General features: G+C 41.3%; 1 protein-coding gene across 5 annotated transcripts in view; it reads right to left on the bottom strand.

Annotated features, from left to right (window-relative positions):
- Window positions 1–27,250, bottom strand: part of LOC128265159 (microtubule-associated protein futsch) — a 68,719-nt gene that overhangs the window by 35,765 nt on the left and 5,704 nt on the right. For 2 of the 5 annotated variants that reach the window (XM_053000993.1, XM_053000998.1), the window contains one exon: window positions 10,931–12,173. In XM_053000993.1, the coding sequence (XP_052856953.1) occupies window positions 10,931–11,342 (412 nt within the window). In that variant the 5' untranslated portion in view covers window positions 11,343–12,173. Of the gene's footprint in view, window positions 1–10,930; window positions 12,174–13,960; window positions 14,156–14,985; window positions 15,061–16,138; window positions 16,939–27,250 lie in introns of those variants that run through there. The other 3 variants (XM_053000996.1, XM_053000997.1, XM_053000994.1) reach the window with 3 other exon arrangements.

Here is a 27,250-nt window from a genome sequence, read left to right as displayed (position 1 = left end):
GCCAAAGGCGACTTGCACTTCGAATGGAAGCAGTCTGTAATCAAATATTTGCATCGACCCCACTTCTAGCACGGCTTAGATGAGGTTGCACGTTGAGTTGTAGGTATTCGTTCCTTGTATCCATGCATACCACAAACAAACCCTTCCTCAGCTGTTTCCACATCTGGTTGAGGTGCACAATGGGCTACAGAGTGTGCATCGGAGATATGTGCACACTTGTATGCCTTTTATGTGCTGTTCAGCTTGGCCATTATGGATTTCCAATTTCTTGGCTGACTACTCTGCAAAACGGCAAATGTCAAGGGGGTGCGACAAGGGTCATCATATCTCCTCCCGTACAATGGACAACCTAAGTCCTGAGTCTTATCTGCCACGCCCACACCTGATCACACCGAGCGGCATATAAAGTTAGAAGCGTTAGCCATGAGGGCAATAAAAACTATTTGAAACGCCTTTTTGAGTCTGGGGTGATGCCAGATTGAATTGAATGCATGGCGATAGAATGGGCGCAGTACCACAACCCAGGGAGAAACGCTAATGCGGGCACGAAAAGGTAAAAAGTCAGCCAAGGGAACAGCAGGGCAGGCCAAACGGCGCCTCAAATGCAATTTGTCAACGATTTTTCGCAATTTTCCCAGGCAAGGCTGGATGGGATTGTGTGTGGATCCAACACACACACACACACACACACACACACACACACATCTTGACGTGCAAAAGGGGTAAAAGGGCTGCGTTTTGAAGGAAAATACGGAGCGAACACTCTTGTCGTGCTCAACATTTCATCATTCATTGGCAGACAGGAAATTGAAAATTTCATGAATTCTCTCCAGATATTGACATCTCTGTTCCCCATTCTTACCCTGCCCTTCCTATACTGAAAAAATGTGCATTCTAAAAAGCATTCTTAACTTAAAAAACAAAAAATTGTCTTGTTTTAATTTTAAAGTAAACAAGAAGGAAAGCAAACTTCGGCAAGCCGAAGTTCATATACCCTTGCAGCTATTGCATTAATTAAATACTTTTGAAAACATTTAAATTATGATTTACTTGAGTATGTGCTAAAAAAAAACATTGAAACTATGATGATTTGCAGCTCAATTATTAGATAGTTATTTTATATATTTTTATTATTTTTATGGGAGCTATATGCTATAGACGTCCGATTTTGATAAAATGTATACCATAATTCTGAAATAATTAAACATTGCTATATGTCGAACTAAACAAAAAATTAAAAAACAGAAAAGTTATAATTTTTTTTCATTTATTTTTCCGATTGTTCCTATGGGAGCTATATGCTATAGTCGTCCGATTTTGATGAAATTAAAACCGTAATTCTGAAATATTAAACCATTACTATATCTCGAAGAACTACACAAAAATTAAAAAACAGCAAAGTTATAATTTTTTTTTCATTTATTTTTCCGATTGTTCCTATGGGAGCTATATGCTATAGTCGTCCGATTTTGATGAAATTTAAACCGTAAATCGGAAATATTTTACCATTACTAAATGTCGAAGAACTCAACAAAAAATTAAAAAACAGCAAAGTTATAAGTTTTTTTTTATTTTTTTCCGATTGTTCCTATGGGAGCTATATGATATAGTCGTCCGATTTTGATGAAATTTAAACCGATATTCTGAAATATTAAACCATTACTAAATGTCGAAGAACTAAACAAAAAATTAAAAAACAGCAAAGTTATAATTTTTTTCATTTATTTTTCCGATTGTTCCTATGGGAGCTATATGATATAGTCGTCCGATTTTGATGAAATTTAAACCGATATTCTGAAATATTAAACCATTACTAAATGCCGAAGAACTAAACAAAAAATTAAAAAACAGCAAAGTTATAATTTTTTTCATTTATTTTTCCGATTGTTCCTATGGGAGCTATATACTATAGTCGTCCGATTTTGATAAAATTTAAACCATAATTCTGAAATATTAAACCATTACTAAATGTCGAAGAACTAAAAAAAAAATTAAAAAACAGCAAAGTTATAATTTTTTTTCATTTATTTTTCCGATTGTTCCTATGGGAGCTATATGCTATAGTCGTCCGATCCGGCTCGTTCCGACTTATATACTACCTGCAATAGAAAGACAACTTTTGGGAAAGTTTCATGCAGATAGCTTTAAAACTGAGAGACTAGTTTGCATATAAACGGACGGACAGACGGACAGACGGACAGACGGACATGGCTAGATCAACTCGCCTAGTGATGCTGATCAAGAATATATATACTTTATAGGGTCGGAGATGTCTCCTTCACTGCGTTGCAAACTTCTGACTGAAATTATAATACCCTCTGCAAGGGTATAAAAACGCCATGGTTTTAGTCTGGTACATTAAAATTTAAAACGGTAAATCTTTTTCAGGAAAGAATCAGTAACAATCCATTAGTAAATAAAGCATTTGCCGTAAATGAATAAGAAGTTTAAGAACTAAAACAGTGAAGTAGTGCTTCAAGCATTGCAAAGGCGTTAGTATATTTATGTTTTACATTCAACTGACTAAAGCTTGTTTTGTATAACTTTTGATATTTACAGAAAGCTATATTTATTTAAGAATAAGCCAATATTTTTTCGCTGTGCTCCTCTTAGCATCCTGTCCCAAAAACAAGCACAACTTTGGCCGCAAAAACTTTAATTGACATTTAGTGAAAATGAAAATGCATTTTTCAAGTCAATCTCAACTTTGCCACGCTCAATTAATGCGCAAGCCAATCAATAAGCCAGCTCCCAAGAGGGTGGCAATTTGAAGTGGATTGAGTTTCTCGGTTCGCCAAAAGACCTATAAATAAATAAAAAATAACTTTGCACAAGGCCAGCGTACAAAAAAACAGCGGTGGGCTAAATAAATAGGGGGCGTATATAAAGTACGAATAAATCAGATTGTGGGGCAGCAAACTAAGCTAAATTGCCGCTATCCAAGCCACCAACTTAAAGAAAGGTGTGCAGGAAAACCATTTTTATATTGATGCATCGAGGCCAGGCAATGGGAAAAAAGTGTTTTTTCCAGATTCAATCCCCTACTCAGAAATGCAAAGGTTACTGGAGAGTGCTGATGTACCAGATATTACAGGAAATTGCCATTCAAAATCTGATCCGAGCTCATTAAAGAGTTTCGAGAACCGATTCAAAGTCAGGGTCCCTTGTTCCTTGTCCCCGAACATCCGAACATCTGAACATGTGACTGTGGGATGTAAGTGTCACCAGCTGCACTTGGCAAGCGACCAACAAATCACTTGATGGGGAGAATTGCGGACGTACGATGATGATGATGCAGAGGAGGATGCTGAGAATGATGCAAGAAGCTTTTAATTTCGAAAATGCGCCAAACGAAAATTGCACCAGTCACAGCATGAAAATGGCCAGCCGAACGAACCACTTCCGACCCAACCACCTCGCCACCCACCTTTAGGCTGCCCCACTAACATGGGCAGCAGCTGATATGAAATTACGAAATATATGTATGTGCATAAAAAAAGCCAAGGAATCAAAATTGCAATTTTATGCGGAGGCAACTGGCAAAAATTTATCTGTCAAATACTTGTTATTATGCAAAGCGAATTTATGGCGTCTGATTGAATTCCAATACATTATACACATATTTCTCGTCTCCAGCTCCAGCTGCAACTTTGACTTCAATTTCAATTTCTCCCCGTGCCTACTTGACAGGCAAAGTTCGCCGGCCGCAGATGGAAATTTATGAGAACAGTGTCAGCTGGCAATTAATTACGCTTCACGTAAGTCCAAGGACAGCCAGTAACACAAATATAGGTAGATAGATACTTGGTGCTACCGAAAGGTGGCATCCATGTTGACTTTTATAATTGAGGCGTGTCGTGAGTTATGGCTGCCACCTGCGCAAGAAGCGAGTAATTACGGTCCGGCCTGAGCCTAAGAGCGAAAGAAGTGGTTCACCCAAAAATTGTCATAGAAACAAAACTATTGTCACATGAATTTTAAACTATTGGGTATGAAACACGAAAGAACAAAAATAAAGCTTATGTGGCTTAGAAAATAAGGCCCTAGACAACAGTTTTAGACTTTTCGGTATAGAAATGAAACTAAAAAGTATAGGGGTTATATTATATTTTTATATTAAAACTTATTATTCGGATAATAAAAGTTGATACAAAAATGTAAGTATATATATTTTAACAACATCAACAGACTTTATCAAACATTGCTAGCTTTATGGTATGCACAATATTAGTGGAAAATCGACAAAAACACATATGCGTAGAACTTAATATAAAGTCGATTTATACAGTTCTTATCCGCAGGCTACTTGGGCCAACAAAAAACAAAAAAAAAACAAATCAATCAGAAACTCAAATAAAAATCGTTTGGATTACGGCTCCGAATGAAATTAGCAGAAAGTCTGCAGGGACTATATAGCCGGGAACTGAAGTAGAGTGGAGTGAATCACGTAGTGCTTCCGTTTGACCGACTTCTGTTGGACTTTCCGAATTTTTATAGAGTTTCGGCGCAAACATTTGCATACAACCCTCCGCAGAAAATGGAATATTCAAAATGGCGGCACATTAATTTGTGCCAAGCTCAGCAGGAGCGGAAAATGAAGAGTGGAGGTGGAGGGCTGGGCTGGCAGCCGGATTGCCAATTAATTTTCATGGTTTTCACGTTCTCGACTCTGAGATTGAGTGAGTGTGAGCGTGAGTGTGAATGTTGGTGGGTCTAAAGATGTGCAAAAGTTGGCAGTTTTGCAACAGAACCATCCGAATTTCCCATGCGCTTTTTCTGTTGCCTTGCCTAAGTAAGCTTGCGGGTCGTAAAACCATTTGGAAGCTATGAGGACGACGTTAATCAAAATGAAAGGCTTTAGTTACGTGAGTGTGTACACACGAATTTCCCCCTGCTTATTTGCTAGTCCTGCGTCTTGTTCGTGTGCCAATTGCATTAGCCGAATTGTATTTCACTTTTAATGTAACGAGATAAGCAATTTTTATGACTGACCATGGCAGGGAGCGGCCCAGCCCGACCCGTTTTGCAGTCCAACTTTTCGCTCTCCATTTGCAATTGTAAGCAAAATGCCTGCCAAGCGGGAGTATTTCAGATGCCCCGAAACCATGTGTGCACAAGCAGCCGGAGTGGATTAGACCAGGAAATCGTGTGTTGTACCCAGTGGACAACTGACAGTCCATCAATCTCAATCTCAAAACGCCCTATTCTGTCATTCTATCGATTTTCAAAAAAAAAATACTTTAGAGGGTATCTCCCCGTGCCATTATAGTTCACCTTTTTGAAGCTTACCTTTGGCAAAAAACGCCAGGAAACTTCATTCCCACACACAAGGCTGAAGTTACTTAAGTTTAAAGCACACAAACACACACTGCGCACTGGAAAAGGGATCGAGGGGGTTTTCACAGCACTATTTTCTTTATAGTATTGCCAAGACACTTGAGAAAATTCATGATATTGCCGGTCGGAAATGGGTTTTATTTTCTTCCCTCTAGTTGGCCAAAACTTTGAGCCAAAAAGTGGTTTGGGATCAGATGTGGCATTGATAGGTGGATTGTGGGGCGGTGGTGCAGAGCTACATGGGCGTCACTTTCCACTTAGTAGACTTTCATCCCCCCAACATTTCGAGTTCATGAAATTCGAATGGAACATTTCAATTTGTGGTCAAGTGGGCTGCGGCTGGGGACTGGGCCATTAACAAGCAGTTAGCAACTAATTAGCACACGTCCCAGCCAAATCCTTTCACGAACTCTTTTTGGGCCAAAGGTCCGCCCAATCATTGTTCGCCTGGGTGAGGAAATATTTTCAGGCTGGCACATTCTCATCAGAATAATGACAAATGAAATTGCAAATTTAATGGTACGCTCATCAAGAAACTCAAACTAAAACAAAAACGACCTGAACGAGAACTAATTAAAGTGAAATGAAAGTAACATGATATGGGCCCAAATCACAAGGGGCGGTTTGGGCGTGGTCTGCGGCTGACCACGGGTGCGTCGCATGATCTTTGCCTATGCAAAAGTGAGCCGTGGTGAGTGAATGGCCTCCAATGCACTTCATAGCAATTAATTTGCAATAAAAGCATTTTTAATGTCCCCTCCCTGTGTATGTGTGTGTCTGTGTGCTTATTGATGACGCAAGTGTGGTTCGGTTTAACCACAGACCGCCACAACAAACCCTCCACCCCTCAACCCGCCCTGTTTTCGGACGGTTTTTTCTACTCAGAATCGATTGTTGTGGATCCGCCGCATTGGGCCTGTTGAAAACAGGGTTAACCTCAAGAAACGCATATGCAAACAACGGTGCAATATTTTGTAGACATCCCAAATACACAAGCTGATCTTTGATTATAGACAAAAAAAATCATTTCATCTTCATTTAATGCCCATAAATAGAGCCCATCTCAATTATAGCATACGTTTTAGGGCTCTCACTTAATAGTATCCCGTTGCCAAAACCTTTCTCTTTCGCCGGTAATCCACGTACTCGAGAAGAACCCAGCGTACAGCACACACCCAAGCAAAGCTAAATCTTTCGCCGCAGCACACTTTCGGAATCGAGTGGTTTAGTCGGCTAGTTGGCTCAGTGGTCGGACTGTCTGTCAGCAGTTTGTTTAGCAAGTACAGCTGAAATTGCTGTCATTGCATTGTCGGGGCGACTTTGTTGTGAATGTATCCAGCTTTTTGTGGGCTTGTAAGAGGGTCACGTAGCAGGTTTCTGGGTCCGTGTCCGTGGAAGAGACTGTTGTCATCGGCGGCATCCTGTGTCGCGTCCAAATGTCGTATCCTAAAAGTTCACTCTACGAGAACCATTTTATTTTCTCTGTTCGGGCTGTCTAAAAATATCAACAAAATCGAAGCTCGTCACGCGTCTTCTTCGGTTTCGGCCTCTCTTTCCGTCTGTCCATTTTATTTCTGTATCGATTTTAGGGCCGCCACACGCTTTTGTGCCACTCCCGTCGCTTCTTGCTTTTTGCCCCTTTTCGACAACACTTGTCATAATAATGTTATGCGATTCTTCACCCATTGGAATGGCCAACCTTGAATGTCGTTCATTTCTTATTGATTTATTTTAAGGTTAATTAAAAACAAGAAATTTGGACCAAAGAAACCGGGAAACTTGGAATCGTACTACAATGTGGCCACGTAATTGTCATAATCAAGTGACATTATCGAGTTAGGTCGACGGGAAGGAAAGCGAAACTTAATAAGTTTAATGCTTAACGTAAGCAATGCATATTGCCTATGAACACTAGGAACTGGCCTTCTTTTCGCCTCTCATGTGTATCTGTATTTGTTTTCAACTCATTTATTGTTTTTTTTACCTTGTGTATACCTAGTTCCGATAAACAGTGGCCACAATTTTTTTCAAAATCAATTGAAATCCCTTTTTCTGCCCCGGGAAATCCCTTTTTCAGCCGCTACTGGCCTGTGTGTTCAGTGTTAGGCAGCGTAACTGAGCAAACATTGCACATTTTTTTTTTGCTTTGTTTCTCTTTTATTTTTTTTTTTGCATTATCCACCTAATCCTCCAGGTAATGCACACCTGCCTCTTCCGCTTAACCCTTTACCGCCGGCCGACGACTAATTTTCCATCCGCACGGGCGAGTTTTTGTAATTTCCGGATTGGGACGAAGAGAGGGGAACCGTTTTCAGTCCGGAAATCATGCCGCGCCCCGGTCGTAGTCTGAATTCCGTATTCCCAATTGGGTAGTTGGTGTTTGCACTCGTAAGTTCCAGTTCCATTCGCCCATTTCGGTTTGTCGCCTGCATAAATTAAAAATATCCGCAACAACGGGATGCGAATTTGTTTCCATACGTATTGCACCCACGCCGCCAAATTCTGACCTCTGACCCAATTGCCCCTTTGATTACAGCCGTAGTTGTTGTATTTACGTTGCTGTTTGTAATTCAATCAACATGAAAATAATTAATACAATTAAAAGTTAACATTGCACATTGCGCAGCTGTTTGACCTCACTCACCCAGTGTCTGGGTGTTCATTCGATTTTAATTAAACCGGCAGAGTGGGTGATCTGCATCCTGGAATTCGCATTCGAACCCTGCATACATTCATGCGCAATTTGCTTAAATCGAATTACCAACGACGTTCCCATTCCCGATTGAGTTTGCGGACAGGACTCTTCAGGCAGCATGGCAACCAGGACATGGACTCGGCGTCTTCCGTTTGTCCACGAGCACGGAAATGGGAACTCGATTAACAGGCTTCAAGGTAATTGAAGTGGCTGGCAAGCCTTCATCACTTTCATTTGCCCGGGAAAACCTTATATGTATAACGAACCCAAGAATATGCACTTCTATTTTTCTGAACTCATCAAATTATAAACTAAGTGTTTCTACGAAGGAGTACAGAGACAGAAAATGTACAATTTTACAATGTGCTTTAAATATAAGCCTTACTTTATTAATTGTCATGTTAGTAAAATATTATGGTAGAGACTTCCAGAAATAAAGTTAGTGTAAGAAGTTTAATACAAGTTTTTACAATAAGCCCATTAGTATTATTTATAATTTGCTAAAGTTCTTTAATATTTATTCCATTTAAGATTTAGCAGTGCATTTAAGCGAAAATCGGGAATAAACTGCTTCCAAAAGTCGTTCTGGGTCTGAAAAATTCTGGCATTGGCTGGTACCTCCTTCTCTTACACCTCATTACACTACTGCCACCCCCATTCCCCGTATACGAGTTAAATATTATTAAGAACCGGAGAAACTGTGTCAGACACGGTGGAGCATTGCAGAAAAAAAGTGAAAGAAATACGAACAACAAAACAGAAGAAGATTCCCTCGACCAGCACTTCATCCACTTTTCGCTGACCATCTCAATGCAATACAGCTTTTTAAAAGCTGAAGCAGACAACGCGACGGCGGCCACACTGGTATAAAAGAAAGTAGTAAGTCCTTACTCAATTGAAATATATAGTAATTAAAGCTATTTAAAATATGGACATAATTTAATTAATTCATTTTAATATATTAATAATTACTTAATTAATTTTTTTATACCCTTGCAGAGGGTATTATAATTTCAGTCAGAAGTTTGCAACGCAGTGAAGGAGACATCTCCGACCCTATAAAGTATATATATTCTTGATCAGCATCACTAGGAGAGTCGATCTAGCCATGTCCGTCTGTCCGTCTGTTTCTACGCAAACTAGACTCTCAGTTTTAAAGCTATCTGCATGAAACTTTTCCAAAAGCTGTCTTTCTATTTTAGGTAATATATAAGTCGGAACGAGCCGGATCGGACGACTATAGCATATAGCTCCCATAGGAACAATTGGAAAAATAAATTTAAAAAAATTATAACTTTTATATTTTTTAATTTTTTTTTTAGTTCTTCGACACATAGTAATGGTTAATTATTTCAGAATTACGATTTAAATTTCATCAAAATTGGACGACTATAGCATATAGCTCCCATAGGAACAATCATAAATATAAATAAAAAAAAATTATAACTTTGGTGTTTTTTAATTTTTTTTTTAGTGCTTCGACACATAGTATTGGTTAAATATTTCAGAATTACGGTTTAAATTTTATCAAAATCGGACGACTGTAGCATTTTGCTCCTATAGGAACAATCGTATAGCTGGCATAGGAACTATCGAATAATTAAGCTGAAAATCATCATAGCTTCAATGTTTTTAACATACACGCAAGTAAATCATAATTTTAACGTTTTCAAGAGTATTTAGTTTTTGAAATAGCTGCAAGGGTATATGAACTTCGGCACGCCGAAGTTTGCTTCCTTTCTTGTTAATATATCATTTGACTATGTACGCAACATAACTAACTAACTATAAGCCAAGGTCAACTTAAATATAATGCATTTAAAACAAACCATCTTTAATGTTATATTTTCCGCATTAAACCAGGCAATTTTATATGCAATGTTTTATTTATTTAATATTATAATTTTATATTTGCTTTAAGAAAAATGTAGAAAATTGTACATTCAACAGCCAGATATTTTATTTACTATTCCATTTTGTTTTTATCAGTGCAGCAAGAGTTGAAAAGCTTCAGAAGCTGGAGGGAGTGGATGGATTACTCTTGGTAGGCATGGAATATGGATCGGGCGGTACTGGGGACTGCGCTCTGAATCAGACTGACTGCGCCCGACTGTGAGACACGCAACGGCAGTCGGCCAGGCTTGACCACGACCGCGGGCATTCAATCACGGAATCACCCTCAATCCTCATTTGCATACCCTGACTTTCTACTCTCGCATTCAAAAATGCATTTCAAATTCGGCATGGCTAAAATCTGTGGAGTTTCGAGGATCAATCGTGCAAACAAGTAGCAAAAACCAAAACCTTTTTCACAGCCAAAATCTTGAAATTCCTGTTTACAAGTTTCACTGGGGATCACATCTCAGCGAAAACTGTTCGCACAACAAAAGATTTTATATTATATATGTAGGTGACATCGTTTTGGCTAATAGTTTTTTTTCTAGTTCTTGTTTTTGCGAGATAATTTCAGACTCAATCAAAAAATAGCTTTAGCAAAGACAACTGATTTCAATCAAGCAAACTCTTGCAGCTATAAAAAAATAGTAGCACTATTTAAAACGACTATATATCGATTCATCTGCGTTCCTTTAATTTTTATAAAATTCATAATTATATACAAAATTAATAAAGATTTAAAACTTTGAAAACGGTAGGTCAAGTTGCGAAGAAATAGACAAACAGATGCTGATCAACAATATATATACTTAATGGGGCGGTAGTTTCTCTTTCACTGCATTTACCTTACTTTTGACTAAAGTATGTATGCTATATTGTTTAATACAGAGGTTAACTATGCATCAGCAGCCCTATTTACAAATGCATTGCTGCATTGCTGCACTTGAAGCTGAATGAGCCACCTTTCATCACCATTTTTGTAAAGGGTTAAATTAAACTTACCCTTAAGCAGATGCTGCAAGATGTTGTCCTTGTGCTCCTCGGAGTGCGGCTCGCCCAGGACGATGAGCAGGTAGCAGCCTGTGAGCGGACTGGGCGGACCCACGATGCCGCCGGCCAAGCTGGAGGCGGCACCGCCGTCTGCGTCCGAGCAGGCCGTGTCCAGGGGCGCCCGACCCCCGATCTCCGAGGGGGGCAGCGAGCTAGCCCCGGCATCGGTGGCGACGTCGTCGCCGGCATCCCCTCGATCCTCGTGCTCCTGCTGGCCTGGCTCCTGGTTCTGGTCCTGGGGACCACCGCTGCCATTCCCGTTGGGCAGCGAGTTCTGGGTGGCGGCCATCACGGCGTCGCCTTCGGGGGCTGGACCAGCTGCTTCTCCGATTGCGGTTGTCGTTGCCTTTGGCTGATCTCCCATCACAATTGGTGCAGTTGTTGTTGTTGCTTGGCTTGGGTCACACAGAAAAAAAACTAGTTCGTACACTTGAAAAAAAGAAGGACCACTCTCTGGGAATCTTTTACCGACACTGGCTTTTTAGTTTTTCGCTCGTAACACGCACGATTTCTTGGAAACGATACGCTGTCAAAAGGAAAAACTGCTAAACGGGAGCGGCTGAGCGGGGAGTGGGCGTGGCCAGTGGTGACGCTTCACTTCACAACCGCCGTTGTTGTTCCTTTTCTTTTTCTTGTTGTTTTATTTTTGTTTGCTGGCCGTGACTTTGACTCAGTTTTCTTTGCCTTTACCTTTGTTTTTTCTTCGACTTTGTTTGGTTTATTGTTTTTCGGTTTTGTTTAATAATAATTTGTCTTGGTTTTGGTTTGGAGGTCTTTTGTTTTTGCTATTAACTTTTTTTTGCTTTTTTATTGTGCACACTTTGAAGCTGTGTTTTTGGTATTTGGTATTTTGCGTTTGTTTAATGGAAATCTTTTTGTTTTTCGTCTTGAAGTAAATTTTGCGGCAATTGGCGTGTTTTCTTGAAGTATTATTAGTTAAATATATATAGTATACGTATATATATATAGTGAAGATTTGGACTAGCGTTTTCTTGTAGCAATTTACTTTACTTTTGGTTTTGTCTCTTTGGTTTTCCTTTTAATTGGTTTATCGATAATTTTGGTTTTGCGTTTTAAACATGAAAATTCGTTTTTTGTTTAGCTTTTAAGTGTTCTTTGGTTTTACTCTCGATTCGCTTTCGTTTTTTGGCTTTTTTCGCGTTATCTAGTCGATCCTTGTCGTCAATCGTCGGATCTGCAAGAAACAAGATAAATCGGGGAGTGAGCTTGTGGAATATATGTTTGTACTATACATGGCTAGAGCCCAAACCCAAACTATTTACACTGTACTATTAATAAGAAGGACCATCATCACCACCCCAGCTCCCGTCAATCGGAATATGACTGGGAGCCCTCTCCGAAGTCTCCCCTTTACTTCGTCCGTGTTGCTTCCCTTCTCAATGGAGCTGCCACACAGCCGTCATCCCGGCGAGGAAAACAGCCGGAGGAGCGGCTATTAAAAGACGGCCCACAGACAGGAGCGAAATGCGGAGGACAGCAGGAGGTGCAGACACAAAATCCATTGAACTTTGGCCGCCTTGCACAACACATAAACCAACAACAACGAATGGCGAACGGCTCACATGCGGCAAAATCAAGGTGGCTAAAATCGGGGACTATTTGTTGGGCAATTTTTTGGGAACTATTACAAGGTACCTAAGTACTTAAGTAAAATAATATCACCGAACCCAAGAAAAATAAATATGAAACAAAACTACTAAAGATTATTATCGGAATTGATTTTAATTTTGGTGGATCATGTTTGCACTCCTAGATAAAAGGATCTTATATTTTAATTAAACAATTTATGTGGAACAATTTGTTATGGAAAAAACAAAATACGAAACTTTTTTAAGCCCGTACTCTCCTTCTAAAGAAACCAGTTTCGTTAACCCTCCACATGAATAAAGATCGATCCTGTGACAAAAAAAATGTAAAATGTATGTATTTAAAGACATTTTTTTGGACACGTAGAAAAAACCTTTACATTTCAGGGAAAAAAAGTGGTATGCCATGACGCTTTTTGCACACAGCCTAATAAAAAAATAAATTTCTCACATAAGGTATAGGAACGGATTGAACCCTATGCTATATTATATATATTGTTTTTAGTTACCAAAGTTTTTCAGTAAAATGTTACCCAAGCTTATAATATCCCGACATTTCCCTTGCACAACTAAAGATCAAGGCCTTCAAACTAATGGGCCCATTGCACCCTATATTTGAATCGAGTGGGTAAAAGCAGCAGTGGCAGTGGCAGTAGCAGAAAAATCAAGGGACATGCACACGCCCCGCAGCAAAGATGTCGTCATCGCTCCATGGAAACGCTGGCGATGGAAGCCACGACGACGTTGAAGGCGACGTCAGCGGACCACCCCGTTGCCCGTAAGCCGGATTCACCCTCATTTTGTATTTTGGCCGGGCTGCAGGCAAAAACTATGAAAACTATAAAAAGCAGCCAGCACGAACTCCCTTCTGGTAGGAATTTTGGAGTCGCCTAGTCGGCCGTAGTCCTTTAGGTTCTCCGCCTCCCAGAAACTGCTGCATTTTGGTCGCGTGCCCGTGGCCAAAAGCGATGTGCTCCACTGCGCCGCAGTTGCACGAAGGGCCGTATCCGCAGCCTGCTGATGATTCACCGGATTCTCTTCAGTTGATTCTTTTTTACTTTTTTTTGTGGTTTTGGAGTTGCCGGCATTTCGTTGCTTCCCGACCACCGGCTAAGTGCGGAAGGAGGAGGCGGCTATTTCGGGAGCAGTTCCTTTCTTTGATCGCTGTGGGCCCAAAATAATCGATGCAACTCCAGCAAAGAAAGTGCCGGAATCAATAGGTCACCCACTTTGGTTATATGATATCACCGCAAGAAGCCACACAGAAAAAAAGGGCACTCACAAAAAAAGGTTCACAATCAATGGACACACACCACACCACACCACACACCGAAAAAAAGAATTTGGCGAATAAAAGAACTTCTGGCCAATTTACTTTGGCTATCTTTCCCCTCTGTCTCTGTCCCGGTCTCGGTCCCTCTCGCTCTCGCTGGTGACTCTGCTGGCTGCTTGCTGCTTCTGCTTTTGCTGCTGCTGCTGCTTCTTGGCTGTGGCTGGAGTTTCTGGCTCGATTGGACTGGACTGGAATCCCTGGCGGTGCTGCTCTGGCGCTCGCTGCAAACGGTTTGAAAGCTCGACGACGACTGATTCTTAAATCGAGCCATCGGGCACCACGAAGCAAAGCGAAGCCAGTGGGGTATCGGCTGAGGCAGCAGATGAGGCAGCGACGCCACTCGGCTGTCGGCAACTCCATTTGCGTTGCCGCCGCAGTTGGAACTTCCAGCTGGGCGCAGGCCCACCCGCTCTCTGTCATTCCGCATATACTTGTCTCTCTCTCTCTCTCTCTTTCTGTCTCTCTCTCTCTCTCTCTCTCTCTCTTTCTCTATATCTATCTACTCAACTGTAGGCTCGGCGAAAGTCCTTGTCTCCTTGCCCAGTGTTCAAATACCCTTTTCTAACGGGACTGTGGTGGCTATTTTTTGCTGCTGTAAGTATTATTTTAGAGACTCTCTTAAGACCAAACAGTTAGAGGTTAATTAGACGTACTAATAGACAAAAAAAAATGTTACAAAAACATTTTACATTTGAGGTCCCTCCCATTGCTTCGGAAAAGCTTTCTTTAATTGGGTGTAGAACTGTACTCTAGCTAAGTAGCAACTTTTTAGCACCATGCCTCGCTCTGCAAGGGTATTTAAAACTTGTGTGCCCTTTGTTGGAGGCCGGCTATTGGGTTCGTGACGGACGAATGTTGGCTCGGCAATTCGCACTCGGATTTGCCTGCCGTTTCCAGTTAGCGGTTCTGGCGAATCGAGCTTCGTTTCTCCGTACCGGCACTTTATGGCACCGGCATCGTAATGGCCCTGACCCGCCCTCCCATCCATTGCCGACTTTCCCTTAGCCTTTGCTGCTGTGCTGCGATTTACCCCGCCACGCGTATGAATCCTGCCCGGATGCACTTACTCTGGACCCCTTTCCACGTGGCCAGCTGTTGGCGCCGGCTATTAGCGGCTAGTCAACTGCACAAGACACTCGGAGAGCAGGGACTGAAAGGCACAAACGGAGACAGACTCGAAATTCAGACTGAACGGCTCGTCAATCGGCGCAGCGCACGCCTGGAAGTCGGCTTAACGCTAATGAAATTACGCAATTTCCAGTCTGGTCAGTAAAAAGACAGGTGAGGATCGTTAAGAGGTAGTGCCAGCAATTAGTGCTCTACCTGTTACCCTAAAGTGACATCAAGTTTCAGTGGATCGTTGTTATATGATTTAAGTCCTACAATCAACGAAATGTTTGGCTGTTGAGAAAACTATAACAAAATATTTAAGCCAATATTATAATAAGTTTACAAATACCTAAACTTACTATTTAAGAGCTGGACAAATGTGTAATAGAATTTTGGATGTCGTATAAGGCTTTTTCATCGACTCTCCAAGGACTTCGTTACTAATGTGTTTTTCGTAAATGTGTTGGTACTGCCATAAGGCAGTTTTGAGCACCCCGGCTTTTTTTACACTACAAACATGTAATGTAAGTATGGATGAGCACAAGGGGTCAGCAATGACTATGACGATTGTGCTCCAGCTTTTAATGATCCCTATGGGCTGGAAAAGCTGGCTGGAAGGGACTGGGGGGCTTTCCCACCAACCATCTGATTTTTCACCGGCAGAACTGTTGGCTGCGAATCGCGAACAGCTGCCAGCGGCTGAGAAAGATATCGATTTTGGCCTTCGTCGCGCATGTCGGCTTGCCGGCATGTCCATCGGGCCCGAAAGTTTAGGGATTCGGGGAGTGGGGGATTGGGCCGCCCGGTGGCGGTGGATGGGCAGTCGGCTGCACGAACAGCTGACTCTTGCTGCGAACTGCACTTGGTTGTGCTTGTGTAACGCTCAGCTGAGCGCGGAGGCAGCCAAGCGTCGGATTTCGAACGGCTTGGTGGCGGCGACTCCTGCTGCGCCACAAATCTGGGGCCTGGCGCTGCCGCTGCAGATGTAGATGCAACATGCAAAGCAACACTTGCCCCAGGCTGGCTGTCTGATCAAGAAAAAAAATGCCCTGACCTACGACACAGCACTCATTAATTTGCCCGCTCATTAGTCCATTCACTGGTACTCACCTTTTGGTTAAACTTCGAGTAGCTTGGTTGGTTGGTTGATTGCACTGGGTATTTGTCACTAGTTATTCGGAGCGATTCTTACGTTATTAACACACGTGGCTTTGGATGGAGCGAGTTGTTCTTTCACTTAAAGCTGCGACTCTATAAATGTTACTGACTACTTCGTTAACTCTTTAATCAAGCCTAGCACAAAATGGACACACGATTACTTTCGCAAATAATTTGTTTTAATTTTTGGCCAAGAGCGTAGGAGGCTATCAAGATTATAAGTCAACTAATTTCAAAAATAATAATTTCGGTAGTTCTGGTAGTGTGCAACTTTAATTTTCTGAGTTGGTCGGTCCCGAAACCGACAAAAACTTTAGACGGATATTGATTTTTAACTGCTGTCACTGATGCCTTTATATCTCTCTTTCTCTTTCTCTCTGCTCCTGTCACTGCCACACTTTCGTCTGCTCTCTCCGGCCGTATTGTTGTTGTTGCTGGGGCGCCACCCAGCTGGGCCTAATTGATTGATTGCCGCTGGTTCGGGCGCTAACATTTAGCGTTTCGTATTTGTCAATTTTATTTTGGACTTTTTCGCCTGATTTTTTCGCTGTTTTTCGCAACTCTCTTGTCGGACTGCTTTTAACTCTGGGTCTTGACTCTGATTCTGGTTATGGTGCTGGTTCTGAATCTCCTACGACGCTGGCTTCTAAAGCTCTGCTCTTGCGGTTGACATTCCCGTTACCGTTACCGCTAGGCACCCGTTACCGTTAGCAGTCCTACCGAACAACACCCACCCACCAAGAGCCTCTTCCAATTCCACTTCCATGCAAAACACACTAACACACTGCGGAATCGCCTCGTCGACGACTGCTTTTGCTCTTTTTGGCACACTGGAAACGCGTTCGTGCACGAGCAAGTTCGAAAAACATGTGACAGCACCGCCGGACTTCCAGCGACGCAGGCGCAGGGTTGCCACCGCCACCGCAGCCGACAGCTGGCGAAGAAAGCCGAACAGCTGATTGCGGCTAGCCAGAGCAACAACAGCGAGGGGGTGGTAGCGGAAATGAAAGAGGAGTCACAACTAGAATGCCGCCGGTCGCTTAATCCAGGCATAAAGCGTCTGATGCCGTCGGGAAATGCAAATGCGGGCAGATATAGATTGGCTATGGATAAGTTTGCGAAAATGAATATATAAGTTACTACACCTACTACTACAACTTCCCCCAAAAGACAATCACTGGCCAATAAGTTTTCCTTTTCCATACAAACCTACTATACATACATACATATATCCTCTGATGTACAGCAAGAAAAAAAGTTTGCGATTCAAAGTCTATAACACAATAAGGAATTTATTTCTTTATCAAGTTCCTGGCGACAGTATCATTAAGCATTCTATAGGAAAAGTGATACTTTATGATTGCATCAACAAAAACCATTGGAAATTAATATGACACATGTCTGAAATGCATTGCAACATCTAGAAATATTGATTCCTAAGCATGTTTTATATGTGCAACCCAATCCTCGCTTAACGAGGCAATTCTGTTTTGGTTGCGGTCGCTTTGGAGCCAAGTTGGCGAATGACCCACAACTTTTCATGCGGAATTCTTTAAATTTCGGCTTGTCTGTTGCTCGAGACGAAAGCCCTCAAACCGTTCGAAGTGGGCTCAGACACGTAACAACCGCGACAGGAGCCAACTAAGGGAAAGCGGAAAAGGAGGAACTTGCCACTAGGGAACGAGCCCGGGTCGGTCGACCACGCCCATTTTAATCCAATCAACGGCCTAAATTTCCAGTGCCATAGCGGGCAAAAGAAGCTAAAAAAAAAGAAAATGAAACAGACGCAGAAACAGAAACAGAAACAAAAACAACAACAGCAAGAACAGCAAGAACAAAAGCAACCCACAAGAGACGGCAGAAATTCGAAATTTGAATTTGAATTCAGCGCTGGCATTCATTTAATTATAAGTTAACACGATACGAAGTTGCATACTTGGCGCCGCTGGTGGCAAGTCTTGGAAAATGCCTCCATATATGCTCCCCCTGCAGGCCATGCACTGAAAACAAATAGCCTTTAAAAGAAGTTATTTTGGGTTTTTCCCCGTACATATTACTCATACGACACGTTTTGTTAGATATCTTTCAATTATCTATGGGATGCCACAGTTCGCATGCGTAAAATACAAAAAAAAAAATGTTGTTTAAATTTTAACCCGTACAAATTACTCATACGACACGTTATGGCCGCAAGAATAAATTTATTGTCGAAGGGCAACAGCTCGTATGAGTAATATACTTTAAATCCATTGCGCAGACCCCAAAACAAATTTTTTCCTAAAATTCTATTGGACCTTAAAATGTTCATGCAAATTTGAAGCGCCCTAATGTACATATATGTATATTTGGAAATCTCTGGATACCAGTTCTTGTAACCCTAAAAGTGTTTTTTCTGTATGTGAGTAAGTACTTTGTTCCACTGCTTTTAGTGTGCCGCCGTTTTTAAAAAGTTTGCGACACGACACAAGCCAAGATTCCGGGATGGAGAAACTCCAAAGGGACGGTGTAGAAGGTAAGGCTACAGGCAACTGAAACATGCCAAAAATATTGAAATGTAATAAATACGAGGGCAAAACAACTAAGGGATACTTAGCCGGGCTGAAAGGGGTTGCAGCGCGTGGGAAAGGGACAGCTGTAGCTCCCGGCACCTGCATCGCGTGCGCAACTTACTCACTTACAACCATCCCCTGTTCCCTAGTTTATGGCATCCATGGAAAAAAATTTAAACAAACGGAAACAATTTCGGATGGATAGCCATGTGAGGGTGTGACGCCATTGATTTTATTGCCACGTTCATTTTTCCGCGGCTTGGATTACCTTTTCCCCGGCTGCTCCTCCGCTAATTACGCTCATTATAAATGTATTAAATTTCTGGGGCTTTTTAATTATTACGGCACTCAACCTCCTTTGCTCATTTCCGTTTGGCATTTGGTAGCGCAATAAATTGCGTTTTAATAATTAGAAGATATGACTCCAGCGACGGAGCAGGGAAAAGCGGACGGAAAAGGTAAGAAGTATGCTAAGAAATTGAAAATGCAACGCCAGCACTTAACCCCAGCAAAGTGGTTGCTATCCAGCTCTAATTTAAATAAGTAAACAAGAAGAAAAATCTCATGAAATATTCACTAATAATTTTTGTAAGTAAACGAAAACATATTTCGATATGGCAAAATTGTAGCCAAAGATTTTCTCAGTTACAGAAAATTCTAGTATTTTATGAAAACATAATTTTAGCCATAATTATCTAAAATAAATATTTTTTGCAATTCAAAATGGTGATTTTGTACATTGGGTATTATTAATTTCAAAGTCATTGACATTGTAGGGTTAATGAACGAGTTTTGGATTTATTTCCACCCCGAATACGACTCAATTTTTGGTAGTGGTTCTTTCGTTTCGTTTCGCATTGTATCACTTATTTATTTTCAGTTTGTTACTGTATGCCGTGTCCTTGCTTGTTTTCGAGCCTATTTGCGGCGTAATCCTAATAAATTTAGCCAACAGGCCCGAAAATGTCAAGACCCCGGCGAACAAGCAACCGTAGTCTGCTGCGATTTCGGATCGTTTTCGCATCGATTTTTTGAGCTCCCTGCACTGTATCACTTTGCACGTGGCGTCGCTGACGCCGCCGGCCGGAAACGGAAGTTGCAAGTGGCATGCGTTGCTGTCCGCTGTCAGCTTTCCGATGTCCGTTGTCCGTTCAGGGTGTTATAAAAGGCCAAGAAGTTCAAAGTGTTTTAGGCCCTCTGCTTATCATACTCTTTTCTTGGCACATTAATTAAAAACGCCGACAGAAGATGACATCCCCAAGAGGAGGAGCTGCGTCGCCGCTAATTCCCCAGGTTAAAGCTCAGAAGTTGTGGCAATCAAACTTTTGGCACCATACCCTTAAATCCCACGCATAACTTCCATGCATTTAACAGCAGTCACAAAACTTTCTGCGAATCAATATTGTGACCCACTTGTGAAAAACTTCATAAAATATGGATCGTTCATGTTTATCCCTAGACAACTTTAAAATAAACCCCCTTTTGTACATATAACAAAAAAAACTAATTAAATTTGCTATATAGTTTGCACCTAAAAAAAAGTAGAACGAATAATTTTAGCACGGACGTTCTCGAAAATCGGCCGAATAATTCTTAAAATTTTTAGGACGAACGTGTACAGAATGAGTACGGGTCCTACTTGATAATAATATTTTAAAATGTTCTTTTAATATATAGAGAAAACGATATTTTTCGCTTTAACCCTGCTTATAGTGTTTGTAAACAATATCAGAATTATTAAAAACAACAACTATTAATTTAAAACAAGAACATTTTGTTCTTAAAATTATTGGCCTAGGGGGTAAGTGTCTTGAAACATCAAACATTAAGAACCCGAGCTCAAATCCCAGACAAAGTTATCTATTTATTTTTTTTTTGGTTTTTATGTTTTTTGTTTTGCAAACGTTCTGCTTTTATTTAAATTTTTATCTAATTGACCTCAAAAGTATAGCTAGTAAAAGCTATTTGATTGCAAATTAATTGCTTCGAATTCTTATACGGGCGTAGTACACAGTAAACTGTGATGCCAGTATGGCGCAACCAGCTAATGCGTCTACGAATCCAAAGGCCTCGGTTCGAATCCCGGTTGGGACAACGTGGTGCACTACACAAAATAAGGTTTGCTTTTCAGTTTCCTTTACATATCAGTTTATCATATTCCCTTTCATTCTAATTTCATATGGAATGGAATCAAAGAAAAAAGAGAAAGAGACAAAAAAAAAATGTTTTTTTTAAAACTTAAGTTAATATACTTTTATACTTGCATTAAGAATTGTTCGTACTCAAACCAATATCTTTCGCACTTTCTTCAAGCACTTTTGAGTACTTGGACTGAATAATTCGTTCTTGAATTTTTTTGATTCAAGAACGAAAGGCTTTATTGTTTTTGAATCAAAAAAATTCGATTTTACCCTACTTTTGACATCGTTCTATCTTGATTTGACACCGAAATTCTGGATTTTTTCTATGAGTGCATATATAAAAAAAGTGTCAGTGTCCTTATTGCAAATGCCAAACATTTCTCGGAAAATATTATATATTTAAAATATTCATTATATAAAGACGATTGACAAACTTGATAGTGAACAAAAAAAATAAACGATGTGAATCTAAGTTACACATTAAAGCTTCTTAATGATATAAAATAGTGTCACTGGAAGTCATCATTAAGCCAGCAGCTCCCAGCAAACAAGGTTTTCCCGTGTCTTGGAGGTCCCTTAAATGTGTTCAGTCACTAATTATTCTCGGAACACTCCATGCCGGCGGCTATTTACGGAGCCACTTACGACCGCAGTCCAAGTGCTCAAGGTCGTAGCCAAGAGGGCTAACCACCGCCCACCGATATCCGCTTTCAGTTATTTTTATGACAAGTCTTAAGGAAAAGGGATGGGAATTTTGGTATCTTGATTTCCTCTGCTCTTCTTGCTTTCATTGTTATTAATATTTCATTTCCTTTAGGGCGGCTTTCAGAACAAACCGCCCCCCACCACACCACCCCTCACGCACTCCGAACAATTGCGTTTTATTATACCCATCTCCCTCGTCTTACCACCCTCCAATCCCCCGATTTTGGCCCGAAATGGCGTCGTAGGCTAAGCAAAGAACAACAAAAACCACATCGCGTCCTTTTTGGGGAATATCAAGTTACAAATTTCAAGGTCAAAAAGCCAGCTGTTGGCTGCCTTTTCTGTTTTTAGGGCACGCACATCCAAATGTTAAAAGGAGGAAGAGGAGAGGAGTGGCTGCCGATTTAGGGCTACTTTATGTTATTAACTTTTAACGATTAGCAGCAGCTCAGCAAAAACTAAAGAGATACAAAGTCCTGTTTTGTCAATTTTCCAAATTAAAATTCAATATACTAATTAGTAACTGAGAACGTGTTGAATAAATTTTTCATGACACCCAATAAATGCTAAAGACTACTTTGCCAAGTGATAGCTTTTTAAGCTTCAACATGTGTACTGGTATTAAATTCCTGGAACAACGATAAAACCATTTTATAACAGCTGTTAAGCCCGTCATAATAAAGTAGATGAAAACAATTACAACTTTATTTTTAATTATAATCGAGCATTAATAATCGTTTAATTTTTAAATCAAAGGAATTAAAGGATGGTTTGGCCCAAAGACCGACCAAACCCATTACCCCTTAGCCGGTCGCTTTAATTAAGTTTCCCGCCGGGACTGCGTCAGCTGGCATTAAGGCCAAAAGGTGTTCTGGCTATTAAGGCGCCACCTGCCGGGCGTTGCTTGCGTTTTTTTGAGCCGCATTTGCTGCCGCTCTTGTTCTTCTTGTTGTTGCTCTTGTTCTTGGCTTGGAGAACACTGCAGGGGCTCATTGTGGTGTAAGTTTTGGCGTAAATCGATGCGGCAGCCACAGTAACCATAAAGTAGAAGGCAACACACACACACACCTATGGATAACATTTTGTACCTTTTTCGACACCGCCACCCCTTTAAACCCCGAACCTTCCGATCCCCTGTTTTTTTGAGTGTCACTTTGGATTGCGAGCGGCTTTGACACGTGGCAAGTTAAATTGAAATGCCGCCGACATCGCTGTACACATCTATTAGGCCAGAAAGGAGAAAGTACCGGCTAAGGGTTGGCGGGAAGGGTCCAAAAAGGGGAGGCGGCACTTAGCAATGGCAACTGTTCAAGCGAAGCAAAATGTCCGCAACTGTCTACACGCTAAAAAAATACCAAATACATTTAGGAAAAAGTGACATTAGAAATAAAAATTCATCTATCCCTATGTAGTTTTGTACATAATTCATATGGCTCATCTTTAGAATTTCAGAAATACGGTTTCAATTTATTTTAAATCGGACGATAAGGTAGGAACGTAAAAAACATATACGCAAATAACTTGAGATATACATATAGCCGTTAGACATGATATACCCGTTACATGGAATAATACAATTTAGTTATGGATTGCCGAAGTCAGGTTTTTTTCTTGCTGGGTGATTATTTCTGTCGGTGTACGGGAAAAATCCCTGTTAAAAACCTTCCTCACCGTCTCACATCTTCAAGATATTGGTGAGGGCTGCCTCAGCCCCCAGACTTTCTCCCGACTGCTGACTTTTCCTCAACCCTTGTCGTTCCGGAATCTGCTGACCTCCTGATTTGCAGTGCTTTGGATATCAGCTCTGCCACGACTAATTCACATGGAAATGAGGGTCGATGGCAGGAGTATAAAGGAGGAGGCAGTGGGAGTGGGGGCGGCGTCTTGGCTCTGTTGCTGTTGCAGCTACAATTGTAGCTGTACAATTGCAGCTGAAGTCGCCTAGCCAAAAAAGCAAATTCAATAAAGTCCAGCAGTGGCGGCGGCATTTTCGTGCGGCATTTGTCAGTTGCCAAATGGCTAACATGTCCTTCATGTCCTGCCCCAGCCCCAGCCCCTCGGTTGGCCAATTAAACCAGGCACCCCACGGGGGCAGCTGACTAGATGGCTGGCTGGCAGGCTAGCAGGCCAAACGGGGACGCACATTAGAGGCGGGCCAGTAGAAGAAGTAGGAGCAGGGTACTGGTACTGCTACTGGGCCCAACAAGATTTATGCAGTGCGGCACACATACACACATCGAGAGTGGGTCATCAGTTGGCCAACAAGCAGCGAGAGGGCGTGCGTGTCTGCCTGCTAGTGCTCTCAATATTTATTGGGAGAATTATAAATAAATAAGCCATAAAACGCTAACGAGCCCAAGAACGACGTTAGCCAAGAGCAGGACATCTCGATCGGATTTAGCCCGACTAAATCAGAATTAAAACTGTTCCAACAATGGATCCTCTGCAATGAAGAGCGATAACTTGTTTTAAATGCTTATTCATTTAAAGAGAAATGGTGATTGGTGACGCCCACTATTAAGACCGTTCTTTATTTATTCTCTTCACTACATTGTTCCCATCCTGGCTTTTGCCAACCCTACCAAATATTACATTCAAATGATCCTTCAATTTCAAGAAAATTTTCAAATTATCTACAAAATGTAAATAAATATAAATAAATTTTTAAGAAATCAACTATGGCAAGCCTCCACTTTGGAGCTTCATCAATTATGAAATGTCAACGGGCAAAAGGGCATTAATTAAACCACCCTTGTGTCACAAGCCACCCTCCTTTGTGAACCTTGAAGCCGGTGCCCACGCAAATTGCATAAAACGTCGTCCCAAGGGGTAAAAGGTTGGCAAGGGGACTGCAAATGAGACAGGGCCATTGCCAGGAAAGATTACGGCGCTTGATTGATAGACTGCAGTAATGGAGGAGCTGCCAGATTGGGTCACCGATCGATCGATGCATCTTAATCGATTAACCGACTGCAAGACCCATGAATCTCATTTAAATTGAATTGGAAATGGAAAACTGCAATTTCAATTACAATGCAGCAGAAACTCAAATTACAGGAAGACCTCTTACAAGACAATTGCCGAAATCACTTAACCCACAAAAAGCACTGCCAAAAAAAGCCCCGAAACCACAATGAAAGTCAAGACTCAAATTGCAGCCCCAAAAAACAAAATTGGATTATGGCGAATCCTTATATAGCCTAGTTGAACTAGCTAGCTGGTATTTGTAGACTCCTAACTCGACATTAAATTCAGACCAAAAGTTGTTAAGTGGAACAGTAAGGAGTATTCCCTTGAAGTTTGGCTATATCTACAGTTTCTATTGAAACTTCTTTGCATTGAATGGCTCACTAACATAATACATTAAATTATATATAAACTCTTAAAAATGTTTTTTGCTTACTATAATAATAAGGATGAAACAATCTGTCGCCCCCATTCATCCCACTTTCTGGCAATGTTGGACAAACTTTCCAACATTCTTCTCACAAAATTCTCAGACTGGATGGCAGAAATGTATCTGCAACATTTTCCTCCAATCGCTGTTGTTCTTGTTGCATAACTGTACGCCAGGCTTTGGCTTTGTTTCTCTTTTCCTTTGGAGGGGCGGGCCAATTTCCAGCCCGGTCAGTGCAACTCCCCCTAAAAGCCAACTTTATTTGAGTTAAAAAAAGCTAAATTCTTGCTCAGGAGAGGGAACCGAACAGGGCCAAAAGGGGGCTGGCTAGGATGTTTAACGGCTTGTTGACCACTTTACGCCCCGTTGTACGTGTACGCAGCCCGCGCAAGCAGCACGGAAAACAGAAACAGAACAGCAAAATAAGAGCCAACGAACGAACTATAAAATAAAATACAGAGAGAGCCAAGGAAACAAACAGCCAACACATACTAGCCAGTGTGTGTTTATGTGTTAATTAAGGGTGTTCCAGAAATAACACAAAATCCTTTCGAGCAAGTGCAGGGCAATGCAGCCAAAATGGTTGAAATCGCCCCACAATTTTATGGGAATATAATAAAAATAGTTTTTTCCACATAAAACTAAGAACAAAAGTCTAATGTTTTATTCAGAGAAAAGAATGTTTACAACTACAATTATAATCGTTATGCGATCTCTACACAATAATGCCAGATTACAATTTGAACCTGACAAGTGTGTATTTTTTTTAAAGGCCTTCCTTCTGACTTAACCTCGACTACTTAGTTTCTATGCGAAATGACCGGATAGATGTCAGGAACACATCCATCCGTCTGTTGTTCGCGTGGGCGTGGCAGGCGGAAAATCAAAGACCGCATCGGTGGCAGGTGAAAAGCGAATGCGAATGTTTTAAATGCAATCCAACGGGGAGCCCATTGAAAGTACAAGCACTCTTTCGCGCCGCACTCCTGGCCGTATGAATACCTTCTATATAGTACATACTATATAGTAGCGTATAGAATACTACATCCAGCCGTATTTATATGTTTATTTGCTGGGGCACGCAACGCACCAGCAAATTGACAAGTGCTCTAGAGAACCTGCAGCGAAAACGCGAACGCAGCGGCGACAAATGAGTTACGGGGAGGAGGTGGTGCATTTTTCCATTTGCCATGTCGGGTGCTCTTTCAATAACTTTATATACTAGTATAGCCAGCGGTCAGGCAACGCGGGGCCGTAACTCCATTGGGAAATCGATCAATCAATCTATCAATCAACGAGTCAAGCTCCTCAACTTTTTGCCCCAAGCATTTTTTCCCCAGCAGAGTGCTCTCAACTCTTTGTCTAGACATCTGTCAGGACATTTCGCTTTAATCGCTCCTTCTATTGGATGCTGGCCACCCCACATTACTCCACCTTTGGCCCTATGGCGTCATCTGTTCGTGGGGAAGAGCTTTGGCAGTCATATGATTTGTTTTTGGCCAGGCGCAAAGTGAGCTTTGTAGCGCATGGAAGCGAGAGTCCTGGCACATGGCCAGTGGAAGGACCTCTGCGTTAGGAGGGTCCCCTTTCCGTTGCAAAAGTTCTAAGTTTTGTGGCGTTGCAGCAAAAAGCTTTCGAATATGCCGGCAAGAGAGAACGGACGTATGGGTACCTAAACGCAGAAACTTCGACAACTTCATCTTTCAATTGCCCCAACTTTTCTTGCAGCACTATGTCATAGCCGAAACGGATTTGAGACCCATCAACTATCGGTCAACATAATGGGCCAAAATGGTGCTTGTCTGGTAACTCCCGATCCCCTTCCCGTGATGTCCTTGTCAATGTCAACGTCCTTGTCCTTGTCGCATGTCAGCAGGCAACAAATTGGGGGTGTGTCCAAGCTGGTGAGTTTAGTGCCCTCCATGTGAAGATGCAAATACTTCAACAAAAAAAATTGAACATGGGATTGCAATATTTGATGTAAAATACAAAATTGCTTTTCTTGGACTTTTTGAATATTACTATAGAAATGTAAATTTTTCAATCTGAAATGAATATCATATTTTGTTTTTGCAAGTTGCAAGGAACTTTTGATTTAACGATTAAAAGCTTATACTCAAATCATTAGTCTGAGCTACATGGAAATGCAGTTGGAACTGATGAATTTGAGGTTACTAGCAAACGAATCGTGCACATGTACCACAAACGGATTTCAATAAAAAGCTTTTTTCACATGCTTAAAATGCATGCTTTTTGGTAGGTAAGTTAACAC

The sequence above is a fragment of the Drosophila gunungcola genome, unplaced genomic scaffold, assembly GCF_025200985.1.
Source record: "Drosophila gunungcola strain Sukarami unplaced genomic scaffold, Dgunungcola_SK_2 000097F, whole genome shotgun sequence".
Classification (NCBI taxonomy): Eukaryota; Metazoa; Arthropoda; class Insecta; order Diptera; family Drosophilidae; genus Drosophila; species Drosophila gunungcola.
The sequence above is the reverse complement of the archived record's forward strand: the minus strand, read 5'-3'. Positions and strand labels throughout refer to the sequence as shown.